Source organism: Pungitius pungitius, chromosome 1 (assembly GCF_949316345.1).
Source record: "Pungitius pungitius chromosome 1, fPunPun2.1, whole genome shotgun sequence".
NCBI lineage: Eukaryota > Metazoa > Chordata > Actinopteri > Perciformes > Gasterosteidae > Pungitius > Pungitius pungitius.
In genome coordinates this window covers 31,834,430-31,852,615 of record NC_084900.1, presented here as the reverse complement: position 1 = coordinate 31,852,615, position 18,186 = coordinate 31,834,430, and the positions used below count along the sequence as shown (strand labels likewise).

General features: G+C 45.3%; 1 protein-coding gene across 2 annotated transcripts in view; it reads left to right on the top strand.

Annotated features, from left to right (window-relative positions):
• The first annotated feature begins 7,247 nt into the window (after positions 1–7,247).
• lama5 (laminin, alpha 5) overlaps positions 7,248–18,186 on the top strand; it is a 63,392-nt gene continuing 52,453 nt past the window's right edge. For both annotated transcript variants that reach the window (XM_037477775.2, XM_037477774.2), the window contains exons 1-2: positions 7,248–7,597; positions 11,190–11,342. In XM_037477775.2, the coding sequence (XP_037333672.2) occupies positions 7,289–7,597; positions 11,190–11,342 (462 nt within the window). In that variant the 5' untranslated portion in view covers positions 7,248–7,288. The remainder of the gene's footprint in view (positions 7,598–11,189; positions 11,343–18,186) is intronic.

Sequence of the window (18,186 nt, the reverse complement as noted above, 5' to 3'; positions counted from 1 at the left end):
AATACACTATTTAACTGTCTTCTAAAGTAGCAGTCAAGTAAATATGCAGGATTTTTAGAAGCTTAAATATATTGTCAAACACTTGTATACATTGAGACAAATGTAGATGGACTGAGACTAAATATATCAATGCTCTTTTGTGATAGACAAAGTCCAATTGGTTATTCATCTAAAATGTGATAAAACAAACCATGCTAAAATATAATAAACCAATCATTTACAGAAACCGCAATGTCCCCCTGGTGACACTGGTGATTTCCAATAAAAGGGAAAGCAGCTTCTGCAAATTCAAACATGTTCAACGTGCATTCTCTCTGAAACTTTTCTTAAAGCGACGTTCGGCTGGTTGCAGGTACATTTCTGTAGCAGAGACACGTTACCTCCTGTCTGACACGCTCACCATCTGGATTTCTAGGAACAGGTTATGATGAAATGAAGGTCAAAGTGTGGATAACAGGGCAAGGCCAGGGGAGGTCACACTGCATTCAGGCTAAATACAGTGTGATGATCCAGTGTGGTGTGAGAGCGGTTGAAGGGCGTCTTCAACCTCTGAGAGTTGCCATCGACTGCCGCTTTACTGCTTTGTTCCCACACCTTTTCTCTCTCTCTCTGCTTTTCTACAGGTGAGTAATTGCACAGGTGACCGGTTTGTTTTCATCGTCTCCGTCCACTTCTCTCTCTCTTTCTCAGAAAGCATGGCTTCGACTTTGGGGCCGAGGTATGTGAGGAAAAAAGTGCTTCCCACGTGTCAAATCAAAAGCCCCCAAAGGTCACATGCTGAACAATTCTCCTGTTGCCGTTCTAGAGCGTCATGCAAATTATTGTTAACTCTTGTGTGATATACTTGCTCTCACCTAACTAGCTCTCACCTGTAATAGTGAGTGTTTTCTTCTGTTAAGCCTTTTAATCACATCACTTCCTGTACAAAACCGTTGTCTCTGCCTGAATGAGGAAAACACCTAATGCACTGGCGTGTGTTCTTGGAGAGGTAGAAAGGCTTTAATATTTATTTGCAAAGCCTATATATTGAAGTGGAAGTGTGACCGTACGCTTTTCTCTCCCCTTTCAAGTATCTCAAACACACACACACACACACACACACACACACACACACACACACACAAATTCACACACTCAGTGCGCCTTCAATTGGAGCCAAACGTCGTAAGCTGAATTTCATGCTGCACATGTTTGCCTTTGGCCGGGTGCGCCAGGCGAGTCTAAGCTCGCCATACAATGATCTTACCGTGAAGGGATTGAGGCCCCTCATGCTCCCCCCCCCCCCTCCCCCTCAGACCTCCTCACCTGGCCCCCTGCATACCTTCGGCACAGACAAAGAACTCTGTTTCAGCCCTGAAACAAGTGACAGGGAACCCATATGGACTTTCAGCAGAACACTGATGTAAAATACATCCTTATATTCACAATTTGCATTACATTGAATGTAAAAAAGTTGTTTTTTCACGCGTTCTTGAGCAGTTGGTGACGTAACGCAACTGAATTTTGGTTACAGTAGAAGTCTGTGTCAGCGTTTATTGCATCACATCACTGATCCAGGTGCTGTTTCCTATTTTAGCTGCACATGCAGGTGTGGTGAGAGGGGTCAGTCCATGACACTGCCAGCTCTGCCTTCAGCTCTTTTGAAGGCCGCTAGATGTCAATTCAAACAGAACTCAGACAAGATTTGAGTGATCTCTTAACTTGTGGTACTTCTAAATTAAAGAAAGTCTCACCCTGAATAACTTTTGCACTGCTTGACTTCATGCCGTGGTTATATATTATCTCTTTCCTTATGCAGCCTTCTTAATGTGCATGATTTAAATCCCTCACTTTTTACATTTGACCATAACTCTCATTTTCCTTCTTCACCGCATTGCTAACTTCCCGTCTTTCGTCATGCCTCTGTCTCTCTCTCTCTCCCTGAGTTGTCTTTCCGTCTCCCTCGCTCATCCTTTTGTCCCTCCGTAGAAAGCATCCGGGCTCGTCTCTTTGTGTTTCTTTGTCCTCTTTTGGACACCCGCGAACTTCAAAGTAGGAAAAGATCCATGGAGGGAAAAGAGGTGAAACAGACACTGGTGAAAGACAAAAGAGGGAAAGAAAGAGAGAAGCAAGAAAAGCGTTACAGGCTGCAGTCTAAAGTCAAATTTATCCTCTTTCATGTGGTGATGTTGTACCATTGCAACTGCGCAAATACATAATTATAATGAATATCCTTAAACTTTTAGTTCATTAATATAATAAAATAATTTTATAGATTAGTAAAGTAATGTACCATGTATTAATTTACACTACTAAAACAACATAACAACACTTTGAGATCTTTTCTGAGCATCAAGCTCTAAAAAAAAGCCCCCAGAGCCTTTAGGAGCTTTGACATGCTTATTAAACCCCATTGCAATCTCACCATTAAATGTAAATACTTTTGTATCTTGTATAAGGGAAGATTTGGGGCCGACGATGGTACTTGAGAAGTCAGGGGATCACCGCATATGTTTCTCTGGTTTTGTGTTGTAGTGTTGTATGGGTGGTTGGACCGACCGACTGGCCCACAGGCATCAATAACATCGAGCTCTGATCTTTTCTTCTTGGCATTTAAAGCAGATGTCATATGAAGAGACAGAGAGAGAGAGAGAGAGAGAGAGAGAGAGAGAGAGAGAGAGAGAGGGCCCTCCAGGAGTGTGTGGGGTTTGAAGAGTCTTTTAGAAGAAGACAAAGGGAAGGCATGTAGGTACCTGCCTCACACACAAGACATTTTAGTCCACTGTCAAACCCAAAACATCCCCTCCCCGGCCCACAGCACATCAAACATATCCACCCTCAGCATTGTGTTGAACATTTATGTGTGTGTCTGCGTGTCTGTGTGTGTGGAAGTCCTAACCCCAGAAAGTCGTGGAATGCTGGAAATGGAGGCACATTATTCACTCAATGCTGTTACCACCTGAATATACTCAAGTTATGGCTGCAAAAGACACAAAAAGACTGATGATAAAATCAAATCAATTGGAGCTTACAGCTGCAGCTCTGTCTGATGGTACTATCCTTACCGGAGCAACTGTAGATATGAGGTGGTTTTTGGCGAGCTGCCACTCTGACTGAAACAGGACAAAAGCACCCAGAAGACGGAGCACAACAGCAAACAGAGCGTTCCGATTGGATTTGCATGAAAACACGTTTTGAACACAAATTGATTTAACTTGCAAAGAGATTTTTTTTAATTCCAAACTCAATCCTCTGCTACGTTGTGTCACATTTACTTGAATTTACTTTCTTACTTCCTCGGATCCTTCCTTCTTCCCTCCCAGTCTTTCTTTTCGAATAAATTCCAACCCTCTCATTTGCGTTGAATGTGTGTGTGTGTGTGTGTGTGTGTGTGTGTGTAGGTACCAGCAGGGGGTAAGTGGTTCAATTGATGGAGCAGTTAGCAGTTGCAGCAACAGCTTGGTAACCAGGAAGTAGATTAGTTAAAGAGTTCAGGAAGAAAGATGGAGAGAATGAGTGGATTAGTGAGGTGAAGGCGACGTGGCCTTTTCCTTTCCTCCGTTTTTTCTCTCTCTTTCCATGTTTTTTTCTTCTCTTTTGTCTTTACCCTCGCGTCCTAAAGATCGCCTTTAATCTTTGTTTGCGGTAAAATCAACACTTCAACATTGTGATTGAAAATGTTTATTGGCCTTCTGTGGGATCATTCACTGGTGTCTGTAGAGTACAGAGTAACACAGCCAGAGTCTTATCTCAGCCTTAAGACTGGAAACAGGGAGAAGCAGGTACCTCGGCTCCGTCCAAACCTTAAAGAAGGGCCCACCATTTTGTTTCTTTAGATGTTTCATTGGCAATAAACGGTACATTTGGGTGCCATTTAGAGATGTCATCAGAGATCCAAACAGTGGTTGGTTTCAATCAGTTATTAGTCAGGAAACAGGACAGTGCTGCACATGACTTGTAAAAATGCGAGTTATCTCCACCTGCTCACCGTGATGGACCGACAGCTGCTGGGAACGACTTTACCAAGCGAGCACAACCTCGGGCGTATTTTTGAATGAATGACATATTGCATTTGTGTAAGTTTAAGCTGAAAACTGCGACACACAACGACCCAGCGAAGGGAGTCCAGTGAGCCTCCGGACAGCCTGAGGAATGTTCTAGTGTGTCAGTGAATGAAGCTCTGCTGCATTAACACAGTGACTCTAGAGTCCTTTAAACTACAGGAGGTCACTGACCCCAGCCTCCGTGTGTGTGTGTGTGTGTGTGTAGATGGGTGTGCGTGACAGGCAGACGGCAGTCCGCAGGTCAGAGTTCAGCATGTGTTTGACAGACGATGGAGGAAATAGATGTGTGAGGTTTCTGGACTTTGGACTGTGAAGACTGCACAAACATGGCAGCCATTTCACCTGCCTCACTTATCTTAACTGGGTTTCTTTCCTTTTTTTACCCCCTGCAGGTTCACCGGTATAGGATTTCTTTTAATAAACATCCTTTCAGACCAAGGAGGCCTGTAAATACTACTTGACTCACCTTAGCATCTGTTATCTTTGCATTTGTGTGTGTGTGTGTGTGTGTGTGGAAGAGAAACCCTTTCATCTACTAAAGTGGTTCCTGTACCTTGATTAGATGGTGGCACGCCAGAGTCCATGGGAAAACACACACACACACACACACACACACACAGACACACACACAGCTGCTCAGGTGTTATTCAAGAGATGTCTAAGCTGCAGCACGAGACAGTCTGTGTATGATGTTAATTGGGGATTTTGACCCCTGACCCTTTTCCAATAATGAACAATGTACTATTTCTCCTACAACATGTGCATTATACATTTACCTAAATAAATCATGTACATTTCCATTCATCCCTTGAATCACCTTCTTCTGTGAGTTTTATTCTGTTCTTTTTCAAAGGTGTGCTTTTCTGTGTGGCACAGTCAATTATGATTTTTAATGGAACTTTATCTTCTCGCAGATTATTGTTGACGCATTCTCCCTAATGTTTCTACTCATGGTCAGGTTGGGTAGGATGTGCGGGCCACACAAACACAGGACATTCACTCAGGGGACCACTGCTTGTAATCTGTGTGAAAGCAAAGTCATTTTGTAATAGACGGGTTTCTTTCCAGATGTGCGAATGGAAATCTGTGAAATGTGTCAAAAAATCATGTCCTTTTTGATGAAGGATGAAGTCTTTACTTTTGCAACACACAGCCCACGAGCCCCCCCCCCCCCCCCTCCCCTAAGAACAATTCATCCAGAGAGCCGGCTCACTGTTGAGTAAAAGAAGACCATCCTCGTGTCTTCATCTGGGCGAAAGGACACCGTGTTTTCAAAGAAACGCGTGTTTTAGAGTTGAAGAAAGTGTGCGCGTTGGAGACGGAATACACACTCTCGCTCTCACGCACACACCGGGCCGACGACAGGGCCCCAGGGTCTGTACGGGACGGCCCGACAGCTCCCAGGCAGAGAGACGAGATTACAGAGAGAGAGAGAGAAAGACGGAGAAGAGGAAGGAGCGATAGGAGAGGAATGACAGGCCGCCCGCGCTGTGTCCTGGAGGTAAAGCAGACAAACGCACGTTTGTGAACACAATCTCCTAAACAAGCGTTTACTGTGTAGCTCTGCCGCTAACAACCTGAGCAAGATAATCTCCGTGTGAAGCTACGCGAGGTTTGCCGCCTAACAGTAAAACAAAAAAAAACTCAATGTGTGTACGACAACATTTTCCATCTTTTTCAATGATTTCAACCATATTTCACAGTCCTCATCAGCAAATGGAGTTTGCTCGGTTGTCATGGGGTCAGCCCAGTTTTTAATCATGTGACATGCTAACTATTCAACTGGAGTAACACAATAACAGGTGGTTGTATACATTATGGCGGGGAGCGGGAGGTGTGTGTGTGTGTGTGTCTCCCACAACATTCCATTCATATACGACCAAAATGCTTTCTCCATCAAGTGTTGAGTGGAACTTCTTTCCTCCCGATGGAGGTCGCGGATTGGTTAACATTTCAAGCTGCAACGAAACAAACAAAACGTCTTCGTTATTTTCAAGGCCTTATGGTTTCAAACAAAACGGCACCAAAGCGACTTTGTTCACAAACGAGGACGAGGACCGTACCGATCCATTACATTAACCTCATTCTATCTAGAACAACATACACAATTGAGGAAAACATAAGCTTACTGTGTTCTCTCTCTGCTTATTGTTATGCAGCAATATAACTAAGAAGATTCTGTAAATGTGAAAACCTACTATAAAACCAACCAAATTAGGATTCTGACAAAGTCCAACATAAGTGCAATGATTTCGTCATTTAACAATTAGTCAACTCCATTTTCTGTTAACGACTCTGGAATAAAGTTTGAGGTAAAGTTGCTTTGTTTAACTACTATGATCTTGTTAAGGTCAAGAAATTGTTGCGCTCCGCTTTCCATTTCACAGCAAAGGATCTCAATTATCACCTTATCACACAGAAACAGAACAGAAAAAGATGTTGGCATATCAAACACGCACCTGTCCTCATTATCTTTGACTCAGATGCTTCAATGCTGCGCAAGAGGAAAAAAGCTACGCCAACAAATGTAATGAATCAATTCCACAAATCACCACCTCTTAGTGGGATTCCTCTTTCTCCTGCTGACAGGATCCGCGTGTGTGGCCTTCTGAGCGTGTTTGCTGAGAACACCTGTCTATCTGTCCGTCTCTGTGTGTCTCCTTGTGTGTTTGATGGGGAAGCCTGCGCAGGACAGTAGAGCAAACTCATTTTCAAGAAAGCTGACTTGAGGATGTAGTAAGCTGGAGGGGAAGAGAAAAATGAAGGAGAGAAAAGACTGATGAATATATAAGTTCAAAGCGAACAGAAAGGAAAGAAGTGAGCATCCCAGTAAGAATCGATTCATTGAGAGAGAGAGTGCATCCAACACAACGCATTGGTACACGTTGTGCCCTCCTCCAACCGGCCGCTGGGGACGGGCCAAGCCAGAGAAACGGGGAGGTGCACAGTGAGTGGGAATAGGTGCCTGCTGGAGCGACAGAAACCTCCGCACACCGCGGACTACCCCTCTCCCTCTCTCTCTCTCTCTCTCTCTCACTTCCCCCTCCTCCTCCCTCCAAATGCGCCTCTCGTACCCGCGCTAACCGCTCACTTTTCCTCTTTTTTTGTATTACTCTTAAGTCATTCCTTACGGAAACTTTTATTTGCTTGAATCCCCCCCCCCCCCACCCCCCCAACGCACCACCCTCACGCCCTCCTTCCTTCCTTCCTTCCTTTGGACCCGGATCGAGCGAACAGGTGTGGAGATGATGGCGAGCGGGACGGCGCCTGGCTCCGCGCTCCGCGGGGCTCTGCGCGCCCGCGGGCGGGTGGCGCTGCTGCTGTGGCCGCTCGTGGCGACCTGCTGCTGCCGCTTGGCGTCGGCGCAGGAGCTGCCCCCGACAAACGGGGTGAACGGGTACAGCCTGCACCCACCCTACTTCAACCTGGCCGAGGGCACCAAAATCACCGCCACGGCGACCTGCGGAGAGGACGACGCCGGCAGAACCCTGCAGGACCTGTACTGCAAGCTGGTGGGAGGCCCGGTGTCCGGAGACCCGAGCCAGACCATCCAGGTGAGCGTGGGGGAAAAAAAGGAAGAACAAAAAAAAGTGGATCGGCGGCTCATTTTCGAGTCGGAAAAACGTAATCTGATCCAATGGAGTTTTGTTTTATTGTGTTTGTTGCACCGTTAAAGGATCCGTGCGGTATTCCCGCAGCCTTTACCGTGACCCTTGTTCTTGTAGTATGAGTCTATGGCAGCATTAAAGCCCTCTATATACACATAACCTTACCTGAATACGTGCACGTACCTGTAGATCTCATCCTACCTCGTTGCATGTGTAGCATTTATTCATCAGTCTACTTTGAGGACTGAATGGAATGAGATTTAGTGATGTGACACCCTGAAATGCACTGCACACACTCTTTTGCTCCTCCGAGTAGAGAGCTGAGGGGGTGAACAGTGTGCACGGAGCTCCTGCCAAGTCATTATTTCATGCGCCGCTTCCTCTGTTTGAGCTCAATAGCCCATGCCGCTTATATAAGGGAAGGCAACATTTTCACCCCCCCCCCCATGCTTGACATATATACAGGTGACCTTTTGATGTAACGAAGAGCATTGTGTTCGAGCCTCCAGGTCTAGTCAACCCAAAGGCTTATTGTTTCATGGGTTAACCATTAAAAGCAGCCCTCTGGGCGATAACATGCAGGCTCACTGCCTTCTCCCCCCCCTCCCTCTCCCACCTTTCCTCCCGCTAACCGCCGGGCCTCTTTCAAATCAGTGCAAATCAATTTTTTTGTCTGGGAGGTTATTGTATAGCTCAGGAAGGAACAAAGGCATTCGGTACCTTCTAAATCCTTAGCCGAGGTTTGCTGGTTGTAAAACAAGAGGCATGCACGCTAATAAATACCTTGTGACCTGAACCGAGAAGAAAGAGCGAGCTGAAGATAAGGATGTGTTGTTGAGGTGAATGTGAGAAGGAACAGCAGGGAGGCTGAAGCGAGACCGAGAACGAAGCCAAAGAAACCCGTGCCCCGAGGGGGTTTGGGTGAACTTTAACATAAGAACCACACCTTTTTAGATGGGAGACTGAATGAAATAATTATATAGATTACTTGGCAATTATCTTTAATCCAGACGGTAATTTAGCTTTATATTGTTAAATTCTCTGCAGTACTTGATCCTAACCACATTTGACCCATTTCAACTTCTCCACACTGAGGATTAGAACCAAAGCAGAATGTTCTTTCAGCCTTTCTCTGATTTGTTGAAGTGGTGACGTTGGCACACAAATAGCTGAGGAAATCTCAATGTGTGGAGTAGCACATTGAGAGGTTCGGCCCACGTTGCTGGGCTTTTTTGTTGGCTTACTGCACCCCCTGAATAACCCACACAACCCACACAATCTGTCCTGAGGTCAATCCTGTTTTTATTTGCAAGCGGCGAGAAGGTTTATATTAATTAAAAACAGCAGTAGGAGGCGTGTTGTTTTTTGCTGTGTTGCAGAAAGCTCAAGACTTTTTTTCACCACGTCCAGTGTGAAACCAGAAGAGTCAACATTGATTTATTGATTTAACTTTTACTAAAATAACACCACTGATGTCGTTATTATCAGCCAACGCATGCTTCTTCAGCCCTAAAAAGGTAGATTTGTTGCCTGGACATTGCAGAAGATGCACAGGTGCACTGATGGCTGCTGGACATCCACAGGGAAACACACAAGAACTAGACCAAGAACTAAAGTAGATTTCATACCCATGTCCTGTGTATGAGGATAAATGGTTGCAGTTACTTGTGACAGGTGTCACTCATAATTCATGCTGTGAAAAAAACAATAATGATCTGACCCCAATCATGAAATTCTGATCCATGTAAAATGCAAGGATTGATTACATAATGTGGCAGGTGTTGACTGAGCAACACTTTGTCTCACTCTGAGTGAGGAATCCAGGTCCTCGGGGCAGCGCTGCTCATTCACTTAACAGGAAAAAACAAAACAGCTGAATGAAAAAGTGTGTGGGGGGGGGAGGGGGGGGGGGGGGGTGGGCTGATAAAAAGAGACTGAAATAGCGTGAAAGGGGGTTTGACAGCCAGGCAAACGTAATAAAGCAGACACCCTGACATCTCACTGAGCTACACAACCCGGTGGGTTCTCTCAAGGTGCCACAAACTCCTTTTTGTAGGAAATCAGCTGGGGGCGCTCTCAGTTCGATTCAGAACCCTCAACCCGAGAAGCACCTTCATCTGTCTGCGTTCAGCTGCCGACTGGAGCTGATTTCCTTTGTGCCTTCAAAGACGTCACGAACCGCTTTGTGGTCCCAGATTTTTACAGACAACATGACAATGGAAGAAGCACAACGTTGATGTTTCTTTCGTCACTGGTTTTGGCTGAGGGTTATACTAGGGGCTGGAAGGTCGGAGTCAGATAGTGACCTCTGACCTCAGTGACCCGCAGTGATAACATCTCTGGCTTTTGTTCAAGTCGGCGCTTGTTTGGATTATGCTAACGCTCAGATTGCCCTCAGTGGTTGGGCCAAACGCTCTGACAAACTGGATTAGCTAAGAATGAAGAGTGGCTTTAGAAAGCAAAGAGGTGGAGAGGACACTTCAAGTGGACTTGAGCCCGATGGCATCACCTGGCGCAGCCGGGACGTTTGAATTCAATGGTTTTGGCCGCTCTTTGAAATTAGCTTCAAATTGCTCTTCCTGTGGGATTTACTGGCTTGTAACTTCTCAAGCCAATAACGCTCAATGCGGTTGTGTAAACAGAAGCAGGTTTCTTTTGTGAAGGAAGGAGGAAAACCACAGATTACAGAAATGTCAAATGTAGTCGTTTTAGAAGTAAGAATGTGTGCAGCCGCCGGAAATCTCCTTTTAGACATTAAGACAGCGGAAGTGCATGCCTGAATTTGTTTTCATTTCTAGAAACAAATACAGTGAGACATGATTTGGCCTGCGATTGGCATCTCAAATCCTTGTTAAGACAAAGTGACTAATTAATGGAACAGAAAGTCATTATAACTTTGACTTTGTGGAACTTTCTTTGTGTGAGATCCGACACGTTTATAGTCACACTAAGGCTGTGAAATTATTATTGATTTCACTTTTTTCATGTGCGCTATGATGTCAAATCAGACTGAAGTTCTGTGCAAATTGGGCACAAAAAAAAGCATACAGAGACCTTGTTGGAACCATTTATATTAGATATATTCGAGGCTATGGCCTCACTGTTACAGTAACCTGAGTGGAGTTGCTTTCCCGCTTTAATTAACGTAATTTGACCTGTAACTTAAAGACAGAGGTGTCACATGCCACAATAACCAGTGTGTGTAAATCACTTCTTTTACGTCCTGCCACGCGGCCTCTGAGCAAGAAGCTCAGTCTGTAGATCCGGAGATCTGCAAGTAAGAGCAAACGCATTGAGGTAATCAAACCAAAGACTACAGCAGGTTTCTCACCGATCAGTTCCTCCTCTCCTTGAAGCTTCTCAATGGACACACCGGGTGCACCGCGGACCGCGAGGATGGTGCAGATGTGCCGAGCGAGCGCTCGAGTACGGCCTTTTGGATTTGAGTGTGGACGCCGCCAAGTTTCAGCTGAGAGCTGTGATCTCGTACGCTAGAACCGGAGCTTGACCCGCCTCTGCCGTCTGTCTGTCTTCTCAGGGACAATACTGTGACATCTGCAGCCAGGGCGACGGCGACCGCGCTCACCCCATCACCAACGCCGTGGACGGAACGGAGCGGTGGTGGCAGAGCCCGCCCCTGTCTCGCAGCACGGAGTACAACGAGGTGAACGTCACCCTGGACCTGGGACAGGTAAGGGCTCGTCCATTTGGATACTTCCTGTGGTTGCAGCACAAATGCTCTGTGCCTGATGTTTCTAACGCTATACACTGTCTGTCCCCAAATCTAAGGTCTTACAACCTTACGATATCGCCTTAGTATCGACATTGAGGTATTTGGTGTAAAATATGGGTGGCCATGGTTTTCAGTTGGTCTCATGCACTCAAAGTGGCACAGTTTACTCATTTTAGCTTGAGGGGTGTTAATGCATGCTTTGTAAATATTGTAAACATGTGTGTCTTTTGTAGATTTATTCCACCTGAAATCGTGGTTCTCATTAAGGTGCCAACGTGTGAACATGTTTGCTTGCCGGCCATTACATCAAAATGAGGCTGATTGGATTTCAGCCACATTTGCGAGCTGCTGGTAAACGTGTTGCTTTTGACACAAGAGTGTGTTTGTTTCCTGCTGCTTCTGCAGAAACTCTATCCGAAGCACACACACTCGTGTATAGAAGTGTACAACACACACACACACACACACAGAAACGCTTCACTCTGTCTCTCTGTGCTCCAAGTTAACCTTTTTGCGTTCTTGAACGTCGCTCTTGAACAACCTTTTATGTTTCTGAATGCCGCTCTTTTGTGCCAGGCCCTCCTGCTCGAGTGCCCTCATTCTGCTGCGCTGTGTGTGTGTGTGTGTGTGTGTGTGTTTGTGTGTGAGTGTGTCCAGTGTGTCTGTGCACTTCTGTCCTCGGCAAGAGGGTTTTCAGTCATGCCTTCGGTTTCCCGTCCCGCTGCCGTCCATCGTCCCCGTTGTCCCTCTCTTTCTGTTGTTCGCTCCTCTTGCTGAGGGTCGAGGGTCTCCAGCAGGGAGCCGCCATTGGCACCGAGTGTTTAAGCTTGCATTAGCCTCTTTACCTTGTGAAAGTAGTATAAGAATGGATGTGGATTTTATTACTTTGAGGTACACTGTTTATTAAACGACCTCAAGGTAATACGGACGGCTCTAACTGACCTACCAGAGCAGTTATGTAGAATATTTCTCAATGTAGACGTAGATGGGTATTAATCAGTTAGCCTTATTGTATTTGTTTTATCGTCTACAGCATTGTGGGGATGCTTTTGGTACCATCAATGTGCCGCTGAACAGTTTGATTTTGAAATTCATCAGAACGGTCCGAAAGAATGGACTTTAAAAATGTCCCAACCACTAGCAAAATTCTCGGAAAGAATACGGCTGGAGAAGAGGAGTGGGGGGGGAAAGGGGAGAAAGGGGAGGCGGGGGGGGTCTCTGGTTACCAGGTAGTAGTTTTGTCTTGAAAGAATGTAGGTAGGCTAATGCCAGTGTGAGTGTGTGTGAGACGGTGACAGGGCTCAGAGTGTGTGTTGGAGACCCCGTCCCGTCCCCCCCCCCCACCTCTGACTGAATGAAAGAGAAGGAGCCGAGGGAGAGATCGGAATGTTAGTTAACCTGCCTCAGCCTGCAGAGTGGAAGGCCTGTTAAATTACCCCTCTCTCTTTTTAATGGGGATTGGTCACGTCTTGGCTTGATGCACGTTTGGCTTATTTGGGTCATTTTTGGGTCGATACCGTATGTGCTGCAGAGCATCTTATATTGGACGGTGGAGATACTGCCAAATGTTTAACGATAGGTAGTGTAGGATACGCTTAAATGTCACCTCCATCAATCGCAACCCGTCTTCAGGTGGAGTCATGCGTGTTTTTGCCACTATTAGCTGGCTAATGTTTGCTCAGATACAGGGACACAACATTGAAAGTTGTATTTTGGTTGGATTCTTTTTGTGTTCTCTTGTTGGTTTATCAACGAAAACCCCAATGCAAACCCAACTTTAAGACTGATTCACAGTAATACTAAATTCCAGCCTAATTTACACCAGCGTTCCAAATGCATAACTAATTGTCATGGTGTGGAATTCATTTGGCATCAAACACAGCGTGCCATCAGTGCCAGCATAGCAGAGCCTCACTGCAGCAGGTGTGTAACAAACCCAGACTGCAACCACTCACCAAACCGAGAATGCCAGTCATTGAAGAAGGAGGAGAAAGAGGTGGAAGCTGATTGACAGCTGCCTAATTAGCCCCCGAGAAGAATCCGAATCGTCCGATGAGCTCATTCCCCGTTCCACAAACTTGACAGTTATCTTCCGTGTGGGCCTTGCTGTGCGTTTCCACCCCATGCACAGATTCATGTTTGCGTGTGCAGCTTAATTCCGCAGGTATGTGACAGTGGAAAGATTCTGTAATAACAGGTGAAGGAGGAGGAGATTTGATACGGAGGGGAAAAACAAACAAACAAAGGGACCAAATCCATTCTGGGAGGCAAGGTGTAAGAAAACTCCCAGGAAGAGGGGAGGAGAGGAAGGAGGTGAGAACATGGAAAAGAGGACAGCAAGGAGGTTTTAAGGGGAGAAGAAAACTGACGTGACGGCAGGTGAGGGCATGGAAAGAAGAAGAAGAAGAAGAGGAGGAGGAGGAGGAGGAGGAGGAGGAGGAGGAGGAGGAGGAGGAGGAGGAGGAGGAGATGACGGAACGGCGGATGTTTGTCTGTTTCAAGAGCCTATTATTAGAGCTCAATATAGGCTTCAGTTTGGAATGCGTTTTGGGGTCTGTGTGCGCGCGGTGAGGTCTTCTCTACCTGTCTGTCTGTCTGCTTCGTTCTGCAGGAGGCTGCATTTGAAGCTTCATGATACTCCGGTGATTTCAAGTGGTTTTAGTTCAGTGCAGAAGACGCCTTAGAAGCAGCGTCGCTGACTTCATTTCTCAGGAGTGTGTTGGCGTCGTTGGTGTTTTAGGGTTTTATTGAGTAAGTAGTTAGGGAGCATTTTCAAGGATCGACTGGTTGCTACAGCTCTTGATGTCACGCAACACTTTTATTAAAACCACTTCTAAAGAAGTAGTAGCCAAGGAAACTTTACTTATTTGAAATATGTGGAAACTGTTCCTGCGGAGACAAGTGGCATAACATTTTTTTTTTAAAGTTTAAATCCTCTGAGCACTTTCATTTGGATTATTTTCCCCTTCATTGTGTTGTTTTGGTCCAAATCTTGGGGATATCACGAAGTTGGAATAAATTAAAACAAAAAAGAAACCACAAGAGTTAAAGGAGAACAGGTTTGTCTTATATTAACAATTTGATTAACTGACTCTTTTAAACACCTTTCAAAGTGGACCAAACCCCAAAAATGTATAATGAATCAAACACGGCAACATGAATACTTTTATAAGTATGTTAGAAAAGAACTTGAGCTTGACATCAGTTTTTTCTTTTTTTTTCTTCAGGAAATTGAAGTGTGTCTCAACCTCCCATTTCCTTAACTCTCTCGCGCGCACACACACACACACACACACACACACACACACACACACACACACACACACACACACACACACACACACATGCACACACACACTCCTCTGCAGTGTTGAGGTATTGTTTGCAGTGCGAGTGCCGTGCCAACTGCTCCCGATTGAATGCTTCCTGCTCCTGGGGGGGTTTGCACGTCAGAGGGAGCCGGCTCTGAGCTGCATCAGGGTGGAGTTCACATTTAGAAACCCCGGACAGTTCACATCAAACATTTTTTCACATCAAAACATTTTCTTAAATGGTTCAACTTTGATGTCGAGTAAAGCTTAAGATTACAGGGAGAGTTCAGTTTCAACTCTTGCCAACCTGATACTGATGCTGTAATGCTAATGTAAAGCAACTTTAAACAGCCAGGTGGGACTTTCCTGAAAATAAACTATCATTTAAAAACTTGTCTTTACTTTTGTCATTCTCATGCAGAACCTCAGGTATACGCAGGTATACGCAAAACCAGTGTGTGCATGTTGCTGGATCGCTCGACGTCAGCTGTTAGCGTTTGTGGTGTGTTCTCCTGCTCAGAGATGAGAATACGCCCAGTATCCGTATAATAAAGATGAAATCAGCCATGAGTCAGAAGTCCAATGCATCTATTTTGATGCCAACCACAATCAAAACAGCAAACTCATAAATGCCTGCAAATGTGACAGTGATGGGATACAGCACAATCAAAGCCAACTCGGGTGACCCCGTAGCACAAGGGCATTGTGGGTATCAGGACATGAACTTTACCGTCTGCCAAGCAGCAGTTTCTCTAATCAGAAGGCGGAGTGGAACAAAAAGACAAGTGGACTCTTGTCTATTGTTTTTTTTTTTTCTGCACTCTTCAGGTGTGTGTGTGATAGCCTGTGCAACATCCAGTCAAATAGAAGCCTCTTTGAAAGTGCACGTGAGACTTTCAAGATACCATCTCGTACTCCCTAATGCCTCACTTTCTATTTTTTTTTCCCCTCTTGCATGGCGATCTCTCTTCATTTTCTCTGACTCGTTCCAGCAACAAAGACTCCCATTTAGAGTGGATGACTGACACTGTAATTATGGAAATAAAAAAAAGAGGGGACAAAGATAGATACGATGGACATCAAACATCCTTCTCATATTCATCCTTCTCTGTGTCATCCGTTCGGGTTTCTAACTGTTTTATAACCATATTCGACACAGATGAATCCCACTGTTTGCAGCTGCTAATGTCAAAATTGATATGTGCAAAGGACCACATGTTTGGATGTTGATCTCCAGTGGGACCGGCAGAATAGCATTTCACCTCGGTGACTTTAGTGTGTTTTCCTCGTCAGGACCGCTGCATCGTTGTGGAGCCCTTGAGTTGCTCCTCATCTTCACTTTTGGAGCATGAATGCACAGCACTTTGAGCCGCACAGAGCGTTTATATGTTATCATCATTAAATGTCTCCAAAAAAAAGGAGACTTAATGGAGACGTTTGTCCTTACTGTACTGTCCACAACTACTTACCCATTTCGGCCACATTCCTTACTAGTCTCCCTCTGTCTGTTTGTTGATATAAATCATTTAGCCCTCTTTAGCTCGTTGGCTGTGATGTTGAGGATCAGGAACAGTTGGAGTCATTCATCACTCCCTCCGTCTCTCTCGGTGACTCTTATCCCTGTCACCGTCTGAGCAATGTCCTTCACCTCCCCTGTTTTTCCCCATCTGTTCCTCTCTTTCAGTGTTAAATGTTGCCCCTGAAACTGTCCTCTGGCACAGACAAGAGCTCGCACACTGCACATTTTTCAGTCATTCATTATGTGTACTGGCCAGGAAAATGAGCGAGGAGGGGGAGAAAGAGAGGTGGAGGGGTGGAGACACACACACAAATCTGGCCTTAATAGGAGTGATTCATCTTTTGGGGGAAGAGCGAGATCGAGGCAAAGGGGATAAAGTTGATGCCACATTTGAAGCAGAATAAAGAATGACGGATGGATGGAGTCAGGGGGGAGTGGCCGTAGTCAAAAATAGTTTGCTGTTTTTTTTTCAGAAGGTCATTTTTTGGTGCTTCTGCATGTTGTTGTAGTTGACGTCAGCGTGTGTAGCTGTTGGAAGTCTGACACACACACACACACACACACACACGCAGTTTTAGCTTCAGTCGGGTAAAAACATTGTGGGTAAATGCGGCATCCTCGGTGCTTGTAGGTCTTCCTCATCTTTTTGGCTGGGACACGCCCCAGCAAGGCGTCCTATTCTCACTTCCGCCGGACGTGAGAAGTAGAGACGGACTCCAGAAAGACGTCACTCGCGCGCTTCAATCTTTGATTGAAGTGTCAAATGTTTGGTTGGTCATTATCACGCAGGGGAAGTAAATAAAAGACACAATTGTGTGTCTGTCATGACGCTTTGTGCTTAGTGCGACGTCTGAATTCTCCAACAGTTCTGCTCTATTTGATTCATTGTTTCCTGACCCCTGCGTAGTGGGGACTTCGATGCTGTGTTTGTGTCCACGCCCTCGTCATGCATGATGTCTGTTCCAACCTTTTTTGTCACAGGTCAAAGGTCATTGTCAGTTCTTACCTCCCCGGGGCTTTGAACTGGCTGACCGGTCCCAACATACACACACACACACACACACACACACACACACACACACCCTGTTCTCTGTTAAATCTTCTTTCTGATGCCTGTTGGTTGCACTTTTCGGCTTGTCAACACAGAAATGATCTTTTAACCTTTATTACCTCGGCTGTCACTAAATCTTATTCTGCAGCTTCATGTTTCAACCTCTTACCCCGGGATCTGCCCACTCAATATTTCCATCCACGCGTGTCTTTCTTTTGCTGCCCATCCATTTCCTCCTGTCAGTCGGCCTGTTCTTGTCCTTGCAGCTCCGTGTCCACTGAGAGGGACATCTGGGCTTTCCTCCCGTCCTGCTTATAGAGGGTGAAGGATCACGTAAAGACAGATTTGAGCCGTCATCCTTAAGTTGTAAAATATTGAGTTTACATATAATTACAATCCCTCCCATGCCTTGTGGAGGTTCATTTATAACTTTTGCCAGTTACTCCTCATATACACATGTCTGTTTCATCGATGGTCTTTTTTTTTACAATTTTTCCTGGAGGGTTCTAAAATATTTGCTAACTAATTTATAATAATTAGGGATTTTAATTTGCTTCAGACATGTTGGCGCACTCTCCCAGGCCGAGCCAACCAGATTGTCCATTCAGCTTGAGCTCAGTCCTATTGTCTGAAGGTGTTTGCTCACTCTCACAAGCTCCTTTTGATGCTGCAGTGGTCCTCGGCCCTCCCAATCTTAGCATTCAGCATACTCCTCACAGAGGAAATGGGATTCAATGGGAAATGAACTATAGAAGATTAGTCACTTCAGGTGCAGGCCAACAAACTGCATGCACTTCCTTCGTTTGAAGAAGCATTAATTATTCTGCGAGAATTCAGTTCCACATTTTGCACTAAAAAAAACCTCCATTGAGAAATAATTCATCCTTTTCCAATCCTTTCTTTTCAAGGACATATAATCCT